The following is a 23,230-nucleotide window of genomic DNA, read 5'->3' as shown; positions in this document are numbered from 1 at the left end:
TTATCATGAGAACGTTCATGTTTCTTCAAATTTAATTCACCTATTACATGACATTCTCACAGGCATTGCAAGCTGCCAGTCATTTTCCATCTTGGGAAACTGATTTATTGAGATTAAATTATGAGCTGAAGTTAAGAAAAAAAAATCACAAACCTAAGGTATTACAAATCTGAAATCCCAACATTTCCATTTGATAGCACATATAAACAAAGGAAATAATCAGCTTAGGCTGAACTGTGTAAATTGGGAAAGGTAATAAAGATTACTAGAAACAGTTCACAATAGTAATAAGATAATAAGTAATAATAACAAGATTTAGGAAAGAAAGTCACGAGGAAGTCAAAATACCACTTAAAAACTAGAACATATTCTGTGGCAGGCAAAGAAAAAAACTCCAACAAGACGGATGTTGAAATAGAGGTCAAGACCTGTGAACAACAGAATGTATCAAATTACAAAATTTGAGACCTCTACAAGAATATTCACAGGATTCATAAAGCAGAGATCAAACAAACAGTTTACCAATTCAAAACAATCCTTCAAAGAAACAATGGACAGTACTGCAAAAACAGATCACTCGATTATAAAAGTGAAAATTAATGGGATATTTACTAATTTAAATAAGTTTGAAGGTGTGTTAGGAAAAGAAAAAAGCGAAGCTAACAGAAGTAAATAATGCGATTTCAAAAGTTAGAAAACTTAGAAAGCTTCTCATATTGCTTGTTCATAAAGTAAATGGAAAACGTCAAATTTACAAAAAAAAAAAGTATCTCAAGGGAAAATCTTCATTATAAAAATCCCAAGTCTTCAATTTCATCAGAAGGGTTCTCTCAATGCAGAGGACAGTATTATGTCACAGACTGAGGCTATCTTCCAAGAGACAGTTTTCAGAACATAGAATAAGGTCAAGTGAGTACAGGAGAGTGTTTAAAGAACCCAGTGACTCTATAACTTAGGCTCTTGTAAAGTTCAGAAGGCTCAGGATAAAGGCTGAAAGAGGAGCTGGATAGTCTTACAGCTTGGAAATTGTTGAATAAGAACATGAACCAGTACAATAGATACATTTGCTTAACAGTGAAAGGAGCATGGGATTCAGAATAATTAAATATGAAACAACGGAAAATCTCCCACAACTAGAAAGCAGACAAGACACAAGAAAAAATTAACTATAACTTTCCCATCATCAGATATCAGGTAGCTTCACTTAGAAAAAATATGTGTATGTGTAAGATCTCAATTTTTTGTACTGCCATTTGAATTTCCAGCACAAAATGTATTTTCTTGCAGAATAAAATCACTGTAAGATTTCTTGAAAGGCAGCACAGTCTACAGAGAAGATGCTTAGGGAAGAAAATAATCATTAAGATCGTAGGAATCATCTTGAGATTGACACCAAACCGTATCTGTCTACATATAAGTGTCTAAGCTCTCATTATAATCAATGGAGAACTGCTCATTATAGGCAATAAAGCACAGAGAGTAATTCAGTTGATCAGCAGGTTTTGGGGGAACTGAATTACTCACTGGGCTCCAGTGACTGTACTGTTCAGATCTGCAGCAGGAACTTAGGCACAAAGTGCATGTGCAGGTACCTACAAGTACATAAGATCATTTCAGTGTCCAAATCTCAAACTAAATCTCACTAGGTGACACTAGAAAAAAATAAGAGATACAGGAAAACACCGGTACTATGAAAGAACTAAGATTTCCTCAGAAGCATCCAATGCACTAGAGCAGCAGAGTAGTTTAACTAAAAAAGAAAATAAAAAATGTTGCGGACACTATGAAAAATATGCTTTAGCCTCAGTTCATCTATGTGGAATATTTTGGTTTTATGTCAACTGGAACTCAGTTCAAACCATTTACTGCCATTACCAAGGATGGGGATAGAAGTACCGATGAGAGTCTGAGCCCCACTCATCATTTTGGGAGAGTGATCTCCATTCTTCTACAGTGGTAGTGGTTACAGCCCTGGACAATTGGTAAAGAAGGGTGACGAGATATTAAGAAGAAAGGAGACAGAGAGGAAGAAAAGGAAGATCAAATAGTCAAAATGCCTCATGGTAGTTTTTATTGCCATTATCAAAAACTGTCTAGTAACTATTTTGGCATAGAAGTCCAGAGATTATTTTTCCAAGATACACAGTAATATTGAGAACTTGATACAACAGGAAATAGAGGGGAAAGAAAGTTGGAAGCTGTAAATGTTCTGACTAGATAACCAATTAAACAAAAGTACATGGAACAAAGTTTACAACTACTTTATGTTTAATGTCAAGAGTTAAAAGAAATTAAAAAAATACCAAAATTTCTGTGGATTGAAGTGACTAAAATTGCTGAAGATATGCTAATGGAATAGAACCACAAGTTAGTTAAGAAGGTAGTGCCACAATGGTATTTTCTTTAGTTGCTATTGTCACTTTCATAAGAAGCTCAAGTACTAGATTAGGGTTTGCTGACAAGCCTGGAAAATTTAAAAGTATTAAGGAAACTACATTAAAGGCAATAGGTTTATATTGGGAATTTAAATACTTGACAGAATGGATGATTACACATCATACGGAACTCAAGTGAACAATTATGAACAATTACTCATGCTAAGCAATTACTTAATACTTGGATGGTGCAATTCAAAGGACAGTGTCCACATTGGTGGAGAAACAAAAAAATGAACCCTTCTGGAAGCCAAGAAGTAGATAAAAAACTCAACTGTTACCATACAAGGTAAAATCTTGTCTGCACACACACCGAGTATAGACAGACTACAGCAGATGGGGGGAGTCCAAATAACAGCCAGTTCCATCAAAGGGGATATCAGCCTGCTGAAGGCCCATCACCACAAGCCCAGAGTATCATAGAAGCATAATGGAAGGCAGGAACCCAAATTAAGGACTCAGAGGAAGGGACACCCAGTCTGGTCCCCTGCTAGGGCTGACAACCTCAGCCCCAGGGTCTACGTGTGAAACCCATCAAGATAAAACAATGCCAGAGTAGCTTTTGGACTAAGTGAGGGTCAATCCCTAGGGGTGTGGGACATATTACATGACACAGTTTTGGATTCCACAGAACCTATTACAAGATGTCTAAAGGAGAAACCAAAGGCAGGGGAAGGGAATGGTTTCAGTAATTTGAGGAGGAATAAGTAGGGGAAAATAGAGAGTTAAGGTGATAAAAAGGGGTTGGTCATATGTAAATAGTTTTTTTTTTTTTGTCAGTGTGCTTGTCTGAACATGCCTTGAGCCTGATCAGCACAGTCTGTCCTACCCTCTCATTAAATCCCTTTCTAACTCTTTTCCTGAGTAAGGGAATCTGTGAGTGTGTATCTGTCTGTAAAGAAGCCGGAGAGAGGCTGAGGTCTTAAGGGCTTGTATGGCCAGCTGCCAGCAACTGGGAAGATTAGGATCCAGGGGCAGTCGCTGAGCAGATGGAGGAATCTGCACCATACATACACATACATACATTCCCACTTGCGGACCTCCATCCTGCTCAGCCAGAGAGGGGAGCAGGAAGAGGCTGTCAGTGTTGTCTGTGTCTGTGCGACTGCTCTGTGTGTCTGTACGTGATCTGTGTGGCTAGTCATGTACATATCCATATATATGGATATCTGTACTGTATATGTGTACTCAGTGTGCATATGCCTACTGGGGATACACCTTCATACTTTCTAATGGTTGGGGCATGGAGCTGCAGCAACCTCCACTCTCTTGGGCTTTCAGATCCAGCTCAATATATTTTCCTTTGAACAAAATACAAAGTAGATGATGGCTTACAATGATAGTGCTGAGGTTTTAGTTAAAAATTATACTACGTGTAAGCATAAGGATACTGATTATTTATTTAGACGTAGGCATTTGATGAAAGTAGGTTGAAAGTCTATATTTTATTAACTTTGATTGGCTTGGGAGGGAAAATGTAGATCATAGTTTTCAGAATTTCTCAGAAGTGACACCACTGATTCTATGGCACAAAGCTCATTTTAGACAAAGCAGATTAAATGAGGTGGATTCAACTCCAGTTTATTTTATTAATCTAAAAGCTAAAGGAGCTTCTTTCGAGTCTCCAGATTATGGAGCTTTTCTAGGACGGGAGGAGTTGTCCTTTCCTTCCTGTGTCTATCATGAAAGCTCCAACAAAGCAGCTGATTTTTAAAGAGCTAAATTTGATATCAATGCCCCCATTAGAAGTAGATACATAATGAAACAGAGCTGTCAATATACTTGCACTGTAAAGGCTGACAGGACTCATATAGCAGGACATCTTTCTGTGGCTGCTCTTGTTACCACTTCTGGGCACAGAGTGAAGTTAATTGCCACTAAATAATCTATACTAGCATATAGTTTAAATAATAAAATACAAATTCAGTGAAAATAATATGTATCTGCCTCCTTCGCTCAATAAGTTTTTTCAATTCAAAAAGATATTTTAAAATGAAAAAAAAAAACCCAAACAAACCAAAAAAACAAACCTGAAAACTAACAAGAATGCTTTTTTTTTTCCCAGTTGAATAATCTGGGATATACTATATTACTGAATTTAGACTGGGCACAGATCTTCTGACGTTAAGCTTGTTACATAGCTTCTGACGTTAAGCCTGTTACATAGCATCCTGGACAATAATCACAGTATCTTTTCCCAAATGCAAGTTTTACTTTAATATTAGTTTTTGACCCTACTACTTCTTTCAGAATACTGGCATGATTTAATGTTCTTTAGCCTGCTTATTTTCTCTTCCCTCCTAATTTATATAAATTGATTCTCAGGTCAAAATTGGTTTTAGCTGCAGTTAGTTCTTGGTTCCAGTGCTGTTCCCATCCCTCCACTTCTATTTTGTCATGGAATCATAGTCACACTTAAAGATATGGCCAATTTTCTCAGTCATAACTTCCTAAACATTGTTTGTGATTCTCAGCGTACAGGTAATTGTCACGACTTTTAAATCACAATAATGCATTGACATCACTGTGTAACTTGTTGTAAACAGTTCTCACTGTGTCTCAATTGTTAACATTGTGAAAACACATTAAAACCATTCATACACAACCACTGAGTAAATGTGATGCCCCTTTTAACATCTACAAATCCAATCCATCTCATTTACTGTCTTTAAGATAGTATGAACACAGAAAGCAAAGCACTTCCCCCATCTGTAGTGGAAGGGGACTGAAGTACTTTGTGTTGACATTATGAAACAATATCTATTTTAAATGAAAGTACTCTAATCTCATCAAATCTGAATGGAATTGCTTTTAATTTTGGTCAACTTCACAGCTTCCCCTCCCTCCCCATACTCCTAACATTTCTCCCTTGATTTTACTGAACAGCACTAGACAGACTTCTGGCTCCATATATTTTTCTTCATGTACAGGCTTTCAGATACAAACACTTCACTAAAAGCAAAGCTCACACAAAACATAGCTACCTGCACCTACATTGTGCCTAAAGAGGTAAATTGGAATGGATGGAGGTGAGGGCTAGTGATGAAGCCAAACGGGCAAATTCTTTCATCTTCTACTACAAAGTTTGTCTGCCACCATAAAGCAATGAGCTGAATAACTTATATCTGATTATATAATTCCTCTCATTTCCGAAAAAAAAAAAGAGTAAAAAAAGGATTTTGCATATGAAAAGGATTAAAAGTTCATTGATTTTGATTCTACTATTGTTTGAAAAGAAAAATATCTGATCTTACCTCCTCACAGGTGGTCCTGAAATCCATGTGCTATGACACAGCAAGTGATATTTGTCTAAAATGGAGAGAAAGATTTCATTAGAATAAAAAAGATACTGCAAAACATAAGTTACCTGTCTGATCTGAGCAACTGCACTGCTCTTTATAAGGTCTAGTCATAGTCGTTGTTTAAAAAGAGAAATGACCAAAGTTGCAATAGGATTAGGAAGTGTAAGGTGTTATAAGTTGTTCTTTGTTCTTATAAAGTACACAACCCAGTTTCATTGAATAAAATCAAAGGAATGCTTATGTTCCCACAAGCTCCTTCCTTTCATGGGGCATTGAAACTTACTTTTCTTATTGCAAGTGTGAGGGGTTTTGGTCGTTTGCGGGGGGGAGCGTTGGTTGCTTTTTTGTGTTGTTTTGTTTTGTTTTTTGTCAAAAGTAAGAGTGCACCGGAAAGTAACACTTCAGATGGAGACAATTAGTGTTGCTCCTCAGAATGCCCTCTCTCCTGAAAGACTGTTTTTTTTTTCTTTTCTCCCCTAATTAAAAAACATCATGCGTCAATACCTTTTGTCTCACATTTTATTAACATATATAATCTCTCCAAGGAAGCCAGTGTCATTTAATAGTGTGCTTACTTTGCAGAAATATTTACGAGTTGAAAAAAACAAATGTTAGAGAAGTCAGGAACATGTGTAAGTACTGGCAAAATGTCACACCAAATCCTGTGATTATTACTCTGCCTGGCCTTTACCTAAAGTATATTTATTCCAATGTACAATTATGCATTCATTTATTTATAAGATAAAGCCACCGGAACAGGCTGTTATCAAAGGACAGTAACAGTGTCCTGCTGCTAGTTCTGCAATAGAAATACTCATGCATCAGCCAGTAACATTTCCAGAAAACACTTCCTGGACAAAACAGTCATTTCATTCAACGGCTGGAGAAATGAAACTTGTAACAAAATCCTCTACATCAAGCATTTTATTACTATCCTGAACTAATTATGTACTTACCATTATTCGTATAAATATAATATTACAAGGTTCCAACACAAAATTTACCCCATTAGATTAAGTTGAAAATAAAATTTAAAACCTATACCTCATTCAATACAAAAATCCAAGTCCTAATAATAATAATAAAACCTCTTAATCTCTTAATTTGTTTTGCTGCCCAGGATGCAGTTTTATTAAACCCAAGCACACGCACACATATGAGGTTAATGCTCTGTATTTACTGAGCTCTGCCTGGTTCACAGTCTGTGCTCTGGACTAATTTCTAGCAGAGCGAGCCTAGGTTGGCTAGGTTACAATGCAGGAATGTAAAAGGGACCCATCATCATTCCTTCCTTACTAGTTTTACAAGTGCACCAAGATCCAATAAAGAACTATATCTGTAATTCTGCTCTCAAAGTGCTCATAAAAAACAAGGTCACTATTACAATCCTGAAGACTTTTCTCTCTGGTGAGACAGTGATGGTGCAATGAAGTATGTTTCCTTGTAATTTTTATGAACTCTCTTTCCAGGTGCTGAGTAAGCTGAAGCTTTATTCAGCTTAGCAATGTATTCTGAGGACTTTTTAGCCTTCTGGAACTATAAACATATGTATCTTTAAAATATAAACTGAAATACTGCATAGTGTTCTCCTTTCCTGGGCCCTGATTATATCAGCTTAGTAATTCCTACTGTAGTCAAAAGTGTATTCACTTACATTATGTTCTGTCTTATTAACAAAAGTTCTGCAAAGTTTGGGTTTCGGCAACTTTGGTTCCACAGTCAATGACAATTCCTCTTTGGTTCTTTTTTAGGTACTCTTTGATCTAAAGCCTACCTAATCCATGTCATTTCCACAAATGACAGTATTACTCTATTTTCTTCTTGTTGTTGTTTTTATGTATTATATATTTATTTACTTATTTCAGAAATATTTGTATTACCACACAGAAGAACAACTAGGCTTCACAGCATCATAGCTGACTGTATATACAGTTCATGACCTAAAATAACTTCTAATCTAATCAGATAGTAATGCAGCAATCTTAGAAGTATGAAGCTGCACATGAATACCAAATTCTTTATTGAAAAAGCCTTTAAACCTTTTTTTAAAAAAACCTTTTTTAAAAAAACCCAACATTTTAAACACCACTGTTATTAAATCTAGTACGCTTAAAATTCTTTCTGAAAAGCAGGAGCCATAGTTCTCTGTCCTATGTCTTGAAGGTTGTCATGGCAGAGCCATTGGCCTTCAGAGAGACAGTTCTCAAACTGTAAGTATTGTCTTCCACTACCCATTGATATTTGATGAATCTACCTGTCAATCACCTTGGTGATACTTCTTTTTTTTTCCCCCAATGTGCTAAATAACAAATATGTAAAATAAAATGCTCTCCTGACATCCATCTCCTGAAATAACTTCTCTGGCTCCCACAGAAAGGTTACATATGGAGTTTCCTCTGGGAAAGCTGATTAGAGGCAGTTTTTCATGATCTGTGACAAGAGCTTTTACTATTAAAATGCTGTCTAAAATGTAAACCTGGAACCTAATTCTCAACACAAAATCATACTCATTGCAATGAGTGTAGCTGTTTCTCAAGCATTCAACAACTCAGTTACTAATCTTTGCAATATAGCTGTCACTGCTTCTTTATCCCTCTATTTCCTACCAGTTCTTGTCTGCAGCTGCACACAGAGAATTGAAGCCCATTATCAATGTTCCTTTTTCTATCAGTAATTTCATAACACTCAATATTTTAGAAACAGCACATAGAAGATTTGATTACAAAGTGCAGTACCTCATAAATCAGCTCAGAAATATCATTGTTTCCAGCATTTACACACCAAATATACACTCTAGATGATTAAATTACAGGAATACATATCATGCATCATGCAGAAATTTTATTATCTTATGCTGGTAATGTGCCCCAATGATTAGTAATTGTCTCCTCCTCTAATGCATGAAAAAAGGTAGAAAACATAAACCCAAGTAATTGTAAAAATAAAGCAATTGTAAAATGATAAACTGTGAAACCTACTGCTGACAGATATCCCCGATCAGCCTCTGGCTAACCTCTGCAATCTCCTTATGTCCTAATCACAGCCACTTTCACCTGAGCACCTTTCCAGCTCTCCTAGGAGCTTCCTTCACTCTCACCTACACATCCCACTGTTTACCAGCCCGCAGTCCCCTTCAACCTCAGTATTTGATTTTTTTTTTTTTTTTTGTCCCTCCGACTCTTAGGTTGCTTTAGGACAAATTGTGCTGCAGAAGGTGAGAAAGGAGCTGTTTGTGGCTTTGAAAGGAGGAGATCCAGAGGACACAGCAACAGCGTCAGGACAGAGAAGGAGCAAAGGGCATGAGCAGCGTTCATTACTCCAAGAGAAAGAATGGCTGCAACAGCAGTGAGGTTTCCTCTGAAAGGGCTGGGAACCACTGCAGTCAAAGATATGTAAACAAGCAAGCTCTGAAAAGTTCCTTTCCTTCCTTCCGACTTGGTTTGCTATCTGCACTTCCTCCAAAAATGAGTTACCAAACTAATTTAGCTCATCTCTGCTGATAGATGTAAAGGAAGTAATGCATGACAGACAGGTTGGGAACAGAATTTGACACCCCCTTGACAGAACAAGCAGTTATTCAATACTGAAGAAACATTTACTGAGCAGCATTATTACTGCATTTGCGTTCTAAAGGGAAATCAATGGCTAAAACATCACGGTAAAGTTGAAGTCTAGGGCAGCCCTCAGAGATGAAGCCTCATTTAGGATAATGCACTCAGCACTGCAGCTATGCTTAGATCTCCTTATAATAAATCAGGTCATATTCCGGTGGTATAATAGAAGTAATTTCACAAAGTACTTCCATGACAGAATACTCCAGTGTACTTAATAAATTAAGATAGCAAACAAAGAAAAAAATTCATGTGCACACAATAGTAATAAGAGACATTTTGTAAAGTGTTAGGAATACCACAAGCCAAATAACGTACTATTGAAGCAAGAGTAGGAAACACTTCATTCTCAAGGTTACTGGAGCAAATTAAGAATACAATATTGTAGGCACAAATAACAAGTTCATGGAGAAATGATGGATTATCAAATGCAATTTAATTTAGCGTAAGATATCACTGCAGCTTATATACTTCTTACTTGCTGGAGATAAGTCACAAGAAACTCCTATTGTATGAGAACTGTGTGAATCACTAACTGGGAAACAGACTAAACCCATGTTTCAAAGGCACAAATATCAGATCTGCAACTAACTGTGGTAGTATTTCCCTACTAAACTGTTATGTTTCCCTTTTCAAGTCTTTCTTCTGTCTCCATTCTTACCAACATCTTTTTTGTTTTGGAGATGTCTGAAGGAAATAATAACTTTCATTTTTGTGTGTGTTAGGAAATGAAACAAACAAAACATACACATTTGTAACTCTGCAGGGGCTTTTTTTTTTTTAGCAATAATTAAAAAAAAAAAAAACCATCTGTATTGTAAATAAGGAAAAAGGCTTAGAAATTATCCTTACATGTAGTATAGCTGGTCCTTTGTGCTTTAAGGAAAATAAAAATATTTGGGGGAAAAAGAGACATTACTTTAAATGCAAATTCCATGAAGGCATCTTCATTCCATCCAGCTTGCCACAAGGTGTTTAGCACTGGAAGAGTGGTCAGAGGCATGCAGACAGCACAGTAAATCAAAGGACTAGTTTAGTAACTATAGATTAATAAAATCCTAATCAGTTTTCCAGCACATGTGAATTATATTTTGTTTGAACACTGAGTTACTTATGTTCAGTAAACATAAAGAGTTTTAATAATTTACAATCGGATATATTGGACTCAACTGGTGAAAAATTTCTCAAGTGAGCTGGGAACAGAGGGTCTCTAGATCCAAACACCGCCTCATACTTCCCTCAGAACATTCAATACATGAAGGGGGATCCATATATCCCTTGCACAGAATTACAGCTTTAACAAATTAATTTAAGTTGAAAGATGTGCATAAAGTTGGAGGCCCCTGATCTGCATGTAGGACTGGCATGAACTTTGAACTCAGCAAAGCTGTGCACTTCTTCGGCAGTGAGGAAAATAATCACCTGACAAAGCCTTTTAACAAAATGTCCAGCTCTTAGCAAAGCTCATGCTTGAAAAAAATTCAAGCTGGCAATTAGTAGTTAACAAGGTTTTTAACGTTTAATTCATTTTACCTTGATTAAAACAAGAATGGTATTTACCTGCCAGTCATAATTTATTATTTTAGTTGCAAGCATTTCTAATCAGCAAGCTCAATTAAGGATTCACTGTATAAGCACCAGGTTTTTTCAAGAATCAGTGAGCCACAAGGCAGTATTAACTGAATACTGAACGCATCTTGGGCTCCTGTTTGTTTATCCAGCACTGTTTGGACTAACAATTATCTAGTCCTCCCCAGAACAAACATCCAGAAAATGACTTAACGAGTAGCCCAGTCTGTTTGGCCTTGGCAAAAGCAAAGTGTTGGAAATGGTAAAATAAAAAAAAAACACAATGCAACACAATCTTTCAGATGGAAGCAGCAGTATTACAGGAGAATTATCGGAAGACGGTGAGGTTAAATGCCAATGAGCTGCCACTGCATATGTTTATGCGAAATGCTCTGTGGCAAACTGGAATAGGAAAGCCTGGCTTTGGGTTAAAGCCTAGAACATTGCTAGAAAAAAAAACACCTCTGCGTGATCTCTCACTTTTCCAATGTTACCTTTTGGTGATTCACTAGAAGTGTCTGAATATAATTGTGTTCTCAATTACAAAGAGAGGGAGCGCAGATGCCAGAGCCCAAGCAGGGACTAAACATCTCCTTATTCTTAACTGCTCTGGAGGCAGAACTGTTTCACGATTTATATGATTTCTCAGTTTTGCCTAAATAACAGTGCCTTGTATCAAAGGTGAACAGAAGCTCTTCTGTGACTACTAGGCACTGCATTCTGTTTTTTCCCTGCATTCTCTCTCAACATAGAATTTTGTTATAAAAGAGATACTGGCATTCCCCTGCCAAGACAATTATTTTCCAGGCAAATATAAATTTCATGCCTCTGACATTACACCTAATGCTAATAGTTTGGAGTGAGAATTTCCACATCATACTACATCTTTTCATTTAACTTAAGTTAAAAAAAAAAAAAAGGAAAAAAATCCCTAAAATAGATAAACAAATAAATTAATGGTTATAAACATTCAGGAGATTTTAATTTGCAAGAGGAATTGCTTGGATACTAAAGTAAGCTAAAGATAGGAATCCTTCCACTTCTTCAAATACTGAGTATGTTTTTTCAAATTAACAAGCAGGTAAGATAACACTTAATGACAAGGTCACCGTTTAATAGGAGTTTTGTCTTTGCGTCACCCAGAACTTAGCACTTTTATTCAACAGCTAGTATAATAAAGCATACATGTAGCCCACTTCGAGGTCCAGAAAAACTAGACTTCAGAATCATGTGGCAATAACTATATTTATATATGTTTAATCATAAAATTTTCTAATATTTCCCTATGTGAGCAAAACAAGTTAGGGTGATGTAAACTGAGATAAACTGATTCACAAATGCGGAAGGGAAAAAAATCAGTATGACCACAAAATGAAATAAGTGTACCAAATATTTTTGAGTTTTATATATCCACAAACTAAGCAAATGTATGCAGCCTATATAACAAGGCAGTGGCAAAACAGACTGAGTGAAACAGTTTGGGCTAAATATTTCTTTAGGAACTGGATTCTGTTTTCACAAAACTCAGTTACAAAATCCCCACTAATCCTAGCTCTGCCATTTCAGATTCAGATTAAAAAGCCATGAATGCAATACCAGCACAAATTATATTTCCTCACTGGTAACAGGACTATTTACTCCATTTCTGTAGATAAATGTAGCCCTATGAACTTTAAAAAATGTTTACATTAACTGCTGTTGATACTCTAGCCTGCCATGTTCTTTGGGTAGTGTTTTGGATATGTGTATTACAGGATATATGTATAAAAGCATTTACAAATTTAGCAAAAAATATATGGGAAAAAACAATAGACTACACTAACTACTCTAAGAATACTTAGAAGGTCTCATCCTTTCAGAAATTCTTTAAATGTTTGTATCCACTCAGCATAAAAGGACATTTTTACATGCTAATGATTACATGAGTGTGGACAGTGTAATCCAGTAATGATTTTCCCTGTAATTCTCCAAAATGAAACAGTATTATAATGTCATTTGAAAGACAAAAAGTGTTGTAATTCCTAAGTACAACAACATGGTATATCTTTAAAAAAAAAAGATAATTTTACTGTGGCATACTTTGACTTTCAGTAAATGGAAATAGTATAATACTACACATTTATTTGAGATTTTCAGATACAGTATAAATAAGTGTTATAAGTATTTATACCTGTATATATGCATGTTTCAGATTCAAAATTAACTGTAGAAGGTCTTAATGGAAAAATACTAATTCACAGTGAAATCTGAAAAATCTGTATCTCCCTCAGATAATATATTGTAAAAATCCTGCTTAAAAAAAAAAAATAAATAATGAAAATTAAAACCAGATAAAATGAAGAAGCCACATGATATCAGACATAGTACAGAAGATGTCAATTGAATCAAACACCAGTTTACAGGTGTATAAAGTAGTGTATATTTCCATTTTGATAATTGACTGAAATGTTTCCCATATACCAAGGAAAATGTAAACTACGATTTCTTGACAGACATGACACAATTTCTGCTCTATGCTACAGTTTGAATCACAACTCTAGCATGTCTTGATAGAGCTTGAACTAACAAGCATAACTGAAAGAAATGAGAAAATCTAATCTCAGAGAAATTCAGACTTTTCACTAATGTCATTGAAAACAAGTCATTTTAAATTGCCCTAGGACAAAAAAAAAAAACCCTCCAAGTTTCATTTGAAACTTCATAACCAAAACAATATTTGATTTTGACTCTTCCTTATTTTGATGAGATTGAAATTAGTTGAGTGAGGTCAAAACAGTTTCATCGTATTTTATAATTTTTAATGAAATTATTTACAGAGTAAAAAGAATATTCCAGTTCTACATTCAGAAAATTGAAACATTGACAATTATATTTGAAATTACCAGGTTATATATCACAATGTAACAAATTCATAATTAGTTTGAGATAGAGCACTGGCAGTGTTTTAAGACGTTTACATCCATAGGTGAAAAACAAGTCTTGTTCTGAATTTGTAGCAGAAGCCCTTAACTGGTTCAGATAAAATTGGATACCTGGTTGGGATAGGGTCTCTAACGCAGTAATGAAGGACATTAGACTTCATCAGTCCTTTCCAGGAGATGGTACAAAAATTATAACAGCCTAATGGGAAAAATCGTATCATTTAGCTTTCAGTGTTTGTTTTCATATTGACATTTGAATTGGAGTTTGCTTTCTACTCAGTAATTACCATCGTCACTGTTTTTGCAACTGCTAATCAGTTTTCTCACTGATAACTTGGAAACTGGACTATCAGGAATAAAAAGGGGGAATATGGCTGGAAGATGGGCAAAGAAGATGGGCAGAGAGGCAGCATGAGAAGCTGCAAGGCAACAGAAGTTAGTGCAAGCCAGCAGAACAGAAGAAACCAGGTATACTTACTTTCACTAAATCAACACTCTTCGCTAAAGACATTGAACTTAAATGACTAAACTCTGGTATCAGAATCACATAGGTGAAACCCTAGAGAACAAGAAATTGGAGATTATAGGAGGAAGACCCCAGATTTCTTATTTAAACTGGACATCTCTGTGTTGTACTGCAGCTTAGACAAACTGTGTGGTTTACTGTGTCAGGTCATTGATCCTTGAATGTTGCTGATATTCTTTATAGGCTTTTTTTTTTTTCTATTTCTGAAGTATGAGCTTACAGATGTTCCATAAATAACCAACGTTAATCACAAAAAAAAAAATAACAAGGAATAATTTGAAAAACTGATTGATAACAATGTTTAAATTATTGTGATGAAGTGACCATTTTACAGCTTTAGACTGAAGTCTGAATGGCAACTTAGCTTCCACTACCAGTGGAACAGTGACCTTCTCATCTAAGACGAATTCTTATGACAACAAGCATACTTCCAGTGGTCACCATTAAAAACGATGCATTTTTTTTGTCATCTCTGGGACAGCATAGTTACAGCACAGAGAGTGCCCAAGGCTTAGTGCAGTTGCTGCTGCAGTGTTGCCTCATCTGCTTATAAAGACTACCAGTAAACATTAATTTTCCTCAGGTTAAGGAAGGAAAAAAAAAGTAACCTATTTCAAATGGTTGCTAGTGAAGGAAGGTGGAATAATACTTTGCATGAAGAAGGAAATTCTAGCTATCAGAGATATTATAGTTATGATTTGCATATTCTTCACCACATCTATTTTTTTTTTTCAGAGCAGATACTTCTATATAGAAGAATTCAGTACTTACAGAAAACAAACACCAATAACTTGGCTCGAAATTAATCAACATAATTAGATCTTCCACTTGAGTTTTTATATGATTGCAGCAAAAGCCTCTTTAACTCCTCTGGAATCCAGAAAGCAGGAATTTGTAGCAGTACTGTTATAATATCATCAAGTCAAGTTTATTTATTGTCAAATTTTCCTGCAGTAGTACATTGTCAAAATGTATAAAAAGAGAACTTGAAATATGCAAAATATGCCACATAGGAAAACACAGCACTTAAAGTACTGTAAAATTAAAATAAACAAAGTTAAGTGGCCAGTGAGAAACACTTAAAGCTAATCAGAAAATATCCCTCTGGGAGCAGCATCTTTCACCGAATATCTTTCTCTACAGGATTGGATGCAGCTGGGATGGTGCAATGGTCATCTCAGCCGTCCATACAGCCCTCTCCTGCAGGTTGTTAAGCCTGCCATAGGGCTACAGTAGTAGCAGTAAATTGAAAAGAAACACCAACTAGAACCTGCTCCACTTTTAAAAATTGAGGTTGAATCAGACAAACATTGGCTAGTAGCAAAATGCGCTGGTTCAGAGCACTGAGCTGCCACACAATGATACCTGTGCAGGGCAGACGTGGGTGGACAGCTATAGGTGCATCCTTATTTAATCAGTCACCTCACTTATTTTGGTTATCTCATTTTCTATGTAACTGACTGTTGCTTAGTTTAGATTTTATTTAATGTGTTCTTGAGCTCACCAAGAGCCAGTGAAAATCATAAGAAATTTTTCCTTGTAACTTTACAAACATTTGGGCACACTCATTATGCTAACTAATTATAATATGGGTAGGGCTAATATCAGTAACTCCTATGATTGTCTTTTATACTCCAACTCTTTATTCACTTTTAAGAAATTTTAATTGTTTCAACTGAAACTCTTTATTACAAGCTTCCTAGTATATATGCTTTTTTTTTTTTTTGCAATCATTTAGACAAAAAAAAAAAAAGATTACCTGTTTCTGAAAATAATGTTAAGGACTAATACATTGGTTTGTACAGAAAAACAAAAAGCCTTCTTGCTCTGAAAAGCTTTACAACTCCTGTGTCTGGAACAGAACCTGGAAATTCGACAGACTAAATTGCATTTGGGGGAAAAAAAAAAAAAAAAATCCTAACCAAAACTGGTAATAGCAGTTAAGGAACCGGAAAACATTGGGACAAGATGCCCAGGGATGTGAGGACTGGAATAAGGACTAAGATAAAATGGTGTAAGTAATACATGAATGGTCCTAAAGAAAGATTAGGAGCCAATAAATGTAGGCAGAGAAGATTATGAAAATTGAACTGCACAGTCAAGCAGACTAAGAAGATGAGTCACATTCAAAAAGTGTTACCTGGAATAGAATGAGAAGAATGTGGCAGGGAATCTGAAATTGAATAGATCAATAGAAAGGAGTTAGTAGGGTATGCCAAACTAGGGAAGCTTTTGGTCCATGGGCAAGTTGAGGGATGGAGAAGAAAGAGACAACCTTCACAAGAGTGAAAATGAAGGTTTGTAGCCACCATAGAGCACTTGCCACCAAGGGAGATGGTAACCACAAGGAAGATGGTAACCACAAATCAGACATCAAAATTCCACAGGCATGGTAGCATTACACCTGTTTTACCACACAGAATAATAAAATCAAGCAATGTCAGCTCTAAAGCTTCCAAGCCTACCCATGAGAGTACCAGAAGACACCTCATTATGGATTACTTTTTATGTTAACTTTTTTGAAGTGGGTTCCAGTGGAAAATTTAGATTATGACTGTGTAACTGAAACTGAGTATATACATGAGTGTATACATGAAAATATGATGGCTTAAGTTTGCAGAGCTATGCTTAATTCATGTATTTTCTAACTTTCAACTTACCTGAAAGACTTTAAATGTCTTGAAATCAAATGTGACTCAAGCTTAAAAAACGCCTTTGATGTCTCCAAAACTCACAGGTATAGCAGTTGTATATCTATATTGGGACACTAAGCAGTACGAAAGGACTTCTCCACTTCAGATGAAGTCACCAAAGCAAAGCAGGAGTTTTGCTCTTCCTTTTTACTTTCCAAGACTCTCAGTCAAGAGAGTAGGGGAGAGGACAGAGATCAGGTCACAATTCCTTTATTCACTTTAAAATCTATTTCAGGGAGTAGAAAGGTTATTGTTTAAAGAATCCTTCCCCTCACCCTGTGGGGATATGGAACTAGAGGGAGATATAGGGTTCTTTTTCAGCATACTTTTTTACCCCAAGGTAACGGCAGTAGGAAAGAAAATTCTCCAAACTACCCACAAAGTACATGTGTTAATAAATGTAACTCAGTGCCAGACTGAGAAGACCCATGCAAAAGGAAAAAGCATAAAAAGGGCAGAGAAAAACATGAGACAAGGGGGAAGAGATTGCTGATAAGAGAAAGAGCAATGAAAGAAAATTATGTGAAAGAGGGGAAAATGGAGACATGTTTTTTTAAAAAAATAATTTGCATTTCCCCATTACATACTATTTTTCAAAACTGTTCGTATATAAAAATCAGCTTAATCTAACCTATATCTACCAAGATAAATTTTGGGGTTTTTTTTTGGTCAACAGTATTAAATATTCTAACTATGACTGGTGAACTGATGGAAAAGTATTTTAGGTACATGAAATAACTTAAATTCTTTACATTTTGTTGGGGTTTTTTCCCCCCTCCTCAACCCTCAGCATACTTGGGAAATAAACATTAAACTTGAAGACAAGAACTGTAAATCTTGGGGATAAACTGACTATAAGTGGTAATGTTGATAAGAGAGGGTCAGAGATACATTAAGATATACTTTCTTTACATCTTCAGTCACATGGTTATCGTAGCTGTGCTGTATTTTAAAATCTTTTCATGAGATAACCAGAACTATCAAAGTTCATTGCTTGCGACACGCCTACTGAAAACAAATTACTTAAGTAGAATTTTGGGTACCACCTGAATCACTATTGCTTAAAAGCATTCTTTAGTATTTTTGAAATATCCAAGTGAAAGAGAGAGATGTAAAGAGAAGAAGCCCTGTACAGAAGTCCAGTGACACACTGAATTAAAGGAAACTAAGTCAATGTTAGCACAACACACTGAAGCAGGAAATTAATATGGGTGTTGTGGGGCTGTACGGCATGTTTGAGGATCTGGGATTTGGCAAATCTGTCACAAAGGAATGATTAAGGCAGGAAGCTCAGCTAAATTAAGATCATGCAGCAGAACAAAATACATGACTATTTTTAGAAACTGTTGAAGTCCACACAGCCCAGGGAAAAAGACTGGCCTCTTACTTTCAGTGCAAGTGACAGCAATGCCATCAGGGTAAGCTACAAGGACACACTGAGAGTAAACGGCAGATAAGTTAAATCTGAGACATATACAGGACAATGTGAAATGATGGCTTAGCAGAAGGTCTGGAAACTTAATGTCGAGGAGTCTGCTGCCCAGAGTCCCCAAAACATAAATTCTTTTGCCAGTTAATAAAGATGCCAAAGTGCAATTTAGTCTAGGAAACCCTAGCATCAAGTAGTTTTATCTAAGCTTGAAACTATATGAGAAAAAAAACAATTTGTGAAGTATAAATACTGACATTTGAGTCGGAATCCTTTGTGATGGTTCTAGCTTCAGAAGTGTTGTTCAAGACTTGTGTCTGTGACACTTGATCATATTTGAAAAGAATTCTTCACAAAGCATAATTGACTGCGCCTGATTTAAAAGAAAGTGAAAAGTAGAATGCTAAAGAAGATATTAGAGAGTGTTTCACACTTTGGGAAATGCTTTTCCTTTGAAAACTGAGATTTCTTTAGTGAGCTGCTGACATTACCTCTAGCACAGCTTCCAGGTTCTTGTTCTTCATGGTTCTAACAGCCATCAGCCTCTGTTTAGGAAAATGGTTCACTCAATGAGAAATATTTAAGTTTTTTTTTCTGTTTAAACCAGTTGAAAGCTTGTGTTCTTTTTTTTTTTCCCTGACTATTGCATTCCTCCTGTAAAAATAGCAGCAGTTTTAACAATCATTAACAGTCAACCTATAAAATATTGTTAGAGTCCAGAAGTATTGCTATGAGAATTTGTCACCTACCACTTGAACATAAGCATGATTTGGGAGAGATTGTAAGGACTAAGTAAACATCCACAAAGGTTTCTATTTACAGTTCTTTTGGATTCTTATAATCTGGTGCCCAAAGAAACAGAAGAAAGATAACACATCTGTTAAAAACACGGGAGAAAAAAACTTTCATTACCAAATTTTATTTTTTTAGAGGTGACATGTTAATAATTCAAAATATAAAAAATAAATTTCCTTAATGTATGCACTCATACAGTCTTCCACTATCTCCTCTGACTTTTAAAATAGCCTTTCTTAGAGAAAATCAATTGACAAACCATCTGCTGCTGTAACTGCAGTATAATGTTTGAGAAAACAGTAGGCACTACCTTCTTGATCTTAGTGTACCTACAACTATTGCAAAACTTCAAGAACAAACCCCGTATAGTGTGATGGGATCATGAAACTGATCATGCCAGTCCTTGCAGGGATTGGGATAACTGTCTTCACAAAGTCTGAAACATTCAGTATATTTGACAACACACAGCTGCCCTAGGAATTCCTCTGTCCCTGTAAACCCTCAAGATATCAACCTTGCAACAGCCAATGCAAAAATGCGTTACCCTATCAAGCTTATCAGACCACCTTCACTGCCTGTGCCTATCTCTCGCCACTCCATCGAGAAGACTGACCTGCTATGGCTTCTGATCAACTTTCTACATTTCATGGAGAAGCAGCTGTGGTTTCCCCCAGATGTCTTCACCCAACACCATTTTCACACAGCAGTAGTCCAGGTAAGTCATGGTTGGGCAAAAACACAGTATTCAGAGAAAAATAAATTCTGGTGCTTTTAATGGAGGCTTAGGATTGAGGTCGTAGAGAATAAGAACATGGGGTAGTTATTCACAGACCACTTGGACTTTCAAAAGGTTTACATGGTAAAACTCTTCTCTTTTACTTTTTAATGAAGACTTGTAACCAACTGTTCCATTTGTCCCACAAACCTCAACTATCTTGTTTAGAAACTTTGAGACTGAAAAAATCAGTAAGAGTTTAATCTATCTGTTCATTTAGATATTTTCAGAAAAACTCTATGGTGTAGGCCCATTCCTAGTTCTTTACACTGGAGTTAAAAACATCTCAGACTTGGAAGAACTTAACAGGTCATACCTGTAGCTTTTGTTCCCATTTTCTCATATTCATCACTGGAGACCTATAACTCTATATAATGCTTAGCGGAAATCTGGGTAACATTTTCTGCAATGCCTGTTGTAAAACAAGCAGGAGTGAGCAGGACATATGGATTTTCCTAATATGTCTTTCCAGAGCTGTGATCTTCCACTTCGAAATCTCCTTTACACTGTAATTGACAACATAGGATTCATAACTCTGTCCCTTCTGCTGTTTAGCATATGGTTTCATATTCCAAAACTGTCTAATGGTTTTCAAAACTGTCTAATGGCTTTCAAAAGAGTGATCTATACTTTCAGAGTCCAGGATAATTCTATGTAATTGATAGAATGACATTAAGATAAATCTGTGATGAGATCAAAATAAGATCTCAAAACCAATACTTAAAAGATTGAAGCGACAGTAATACAAATTAATACATCTTTCTCTAAGCATAACTTAACATCTGATGGAATATTTCAAGGCTTCACAACATTATCTAAGGAAGCAGATAAAGGGACAACATTTTATTACATTCTGTTCATTTTTTAATGCAAGGATTTAGCAAAGAGGTTTCTTCCTTTCTTTCCTTCTTTAATTCCTTCTTCCCTCCTTCCTTCTTTTCTTTCTTTGCCAAGAAACAGCTTTGTGAATCTAGCACTTTGAAATACTCACATTTAAAGTTAGAAATGGATTTAAATATCTTGCTGAACTAAGCATTCACATCTACTCAGACTGAAGTTGAATTTTCTTCTCTCTATGTGTAAAAAAAAATATGATGCTAAAATTATTTTGGGATTAGCTAATTTCCAGAAGTAATAGAGTCAATAAGACTTCTTAACTTGATGGTAATACTTGAATTAAAATTCTGATAACATATTAAAAAACAAATGTTACCACTGCATGATATAAAGATATCAGATGACATCTTTGCAGAATAACAACAAAAACTTGGAACTTAAGGAATCTGAAATGGTCCACATGAGCAATATCAAGTGAAAATCCAGACATACACTATTACAGCAATTACTGGAAAGTCTCATAGAGGGAGTTTTCATATTTACAAGGCTGCATAGTACAAAACATAGTCCATAAATATGGCACAAAGCACTTTTAAAGCAATATAGACTAGTCCAACCACTTTAGCTGTTACTCAGTTGGTCCTGGACCCCATTAAACTAGAGTAACTGCTTTAGCTGTCACTCAGTCCTGAACGCCACTGATAGAAGAAAAAATATATTTCAAAAATCTAACATTTAACAGCCTTAAAAGCTGTTATCTAGAAACTACATTTTATGCTTTCCTTTTTTTTTTTTATTTGCTTTGTTTCCTTCTTTTATCCTTTAAGTGAATTGAACAACAACAAAAAAAATCCCCCAAAATTCCAGGTCTTGGGATACTTTACCAGCCTCTACTGCTGCCAGTGAGATCACTTGCAGTGATCACAGTAGTTTTCAGGCTTTTGTAATTCCTTTGGGCTTCAGTGAAGCTAATCATGTGGTATATATTTTATGTTCTCCTTTCCTTTACTTCCATTTTCAGCAGAGGCCATTAAAAAAACAATAAGAACAACAAAAACTAAACATACTACTTTGATTATTTTTTCATCCAAGATATTTGGACCATGATGAAACTGAAACTCCAATCTGTATATTACATGTGACTGAATATTTTCTACATTAAGTTTGATCTTAAGTTCCTTTGAAAAGCAGTCATGAATTGCACTGATTTATACAGAGCTAAGAATACCAAGAAGCTAACAAATAATAATAGATATATAAAATTGGTACTCACTTATCTTTTTCATTTCTAATCTTTTTGCTTGTGCCATCTTACCACGTCCAAAACCTGTCAATATTATCCTTATTATTCTTTTTAAAATTTTACATCTCACTCTATCTTTTTATAAGTTATATTAGGTCTTCATTTCAGGTTTTGCTGGAGTTCCTCCTAAACTCAAATTCCTATGACTTAAATTCCTATGACTGAAAGTTATGTAAAAAAAGCTGAATGTTGTGTACTTGATAAGGTTTAAGAGCATCCATTCTTAGATTACTTTATTAGAAATATCTCACAGTACACAAGTATTCAAAAGCTCAGACAGAAACAATTTGTTGTAATGCTCTAAGTTCAAGTCAGTTTTCTCATTTCCAAATTGTGAAGATGAGGTATCACATTTATCATCTTTGGACAATTGTAGATAATTTAATCTAATATACCCAAAGAGCTGGGTAAGCATTTTTAATTTCTTTCTTCTTCCTTTTTATCTTCCAGATACAAGAATCATCTCTCAAAATCAGTAAGTTGTTCAAAACCAGAAAAAAAAATGACACTGGATTAGTATAGCTGAGTGCATTTCTGATATCCTAAGGAAAGAAAAGAAAATTAAACATATTAAATATATATGCTTACAGAGTGATGCAGTCTGAGTTTGACCAAATACCAGTGGGAAGAAGTTTGAAAACCGCCCTATAAAATGCTGAAAAGTTCTGTTTCAGAAAAGGAAGAAAAACTGCAAGATGGCATACATTGCAGAGCTTGCTGTGTAAAGTCATTAAAAGAACATGTTTCTCAATACGCAGCTCATTCGACAGATGAACTGTATCCAGGATGAAACCTATTGCTCATAGATATTTTTTTTACTATGATAACATTGCTTAAATAAATGTTCAATCAGCTTATATGAGCTTAATTTGAATTCAGGCACTTTGCCAAATTTTCTACAATCTTTCTTTGAAAAGAATACATAATAAACCTGGTAATGCTTAGCAGCTAACTGTCCCTCACTATTACACTGACAAATGACACGGTAAGCTGGTGGTGGTTTAAACGATGCAACAGGTTTGAGAAATTGCTCT

At 35.5% G+C, this 23,230-nt stretch overlaps 1 protein-coding gene across 1 annotated transcript in view; it reads right to left on the bottom strand.

The window, feature by feature from the left end:
• Window positions 1-23,230, bottom strand: part of SNTG1 (syntrophin gamma 1) — a 355,089-nt gene that overhangs the window by 164,050 nt on the left and 167,809 nt on the right. The window contains exon 2 of the mRNA XM_086742308.1: window positions 5,690-5,744. Coding sequence (XP_086598434.1) covers window positions 5,690-5,716 — 27 coding nt within the window. The 5' untranslated portion in view covers window positions 5,717-5,744. The remainder of the gene's footprint in view (window positions 1-5,689; window positions 5,745-23,230) is intronic.

Source organism: Chlamydotis macqueenii, chromosome 2 (genome assembly GCF_036417535.1).
Source record: "Chlamydotis macqueenii isolate bChlMac1 chromosome 2, bChlMac1.mat, whole genome shotgun sequence".
In the NCBI taxonomy this organism is placed as follows: Eukaryota; Metazoa; Chordata; class Aves; order Otidiformes; family Otididae; genus Chlamydotis; species Chlamydotis macqueenii.
Note: the sequence above shows the minus strand (reverse complement) of the source record. Positions and strands in the feature narration are given on the sequence as shown.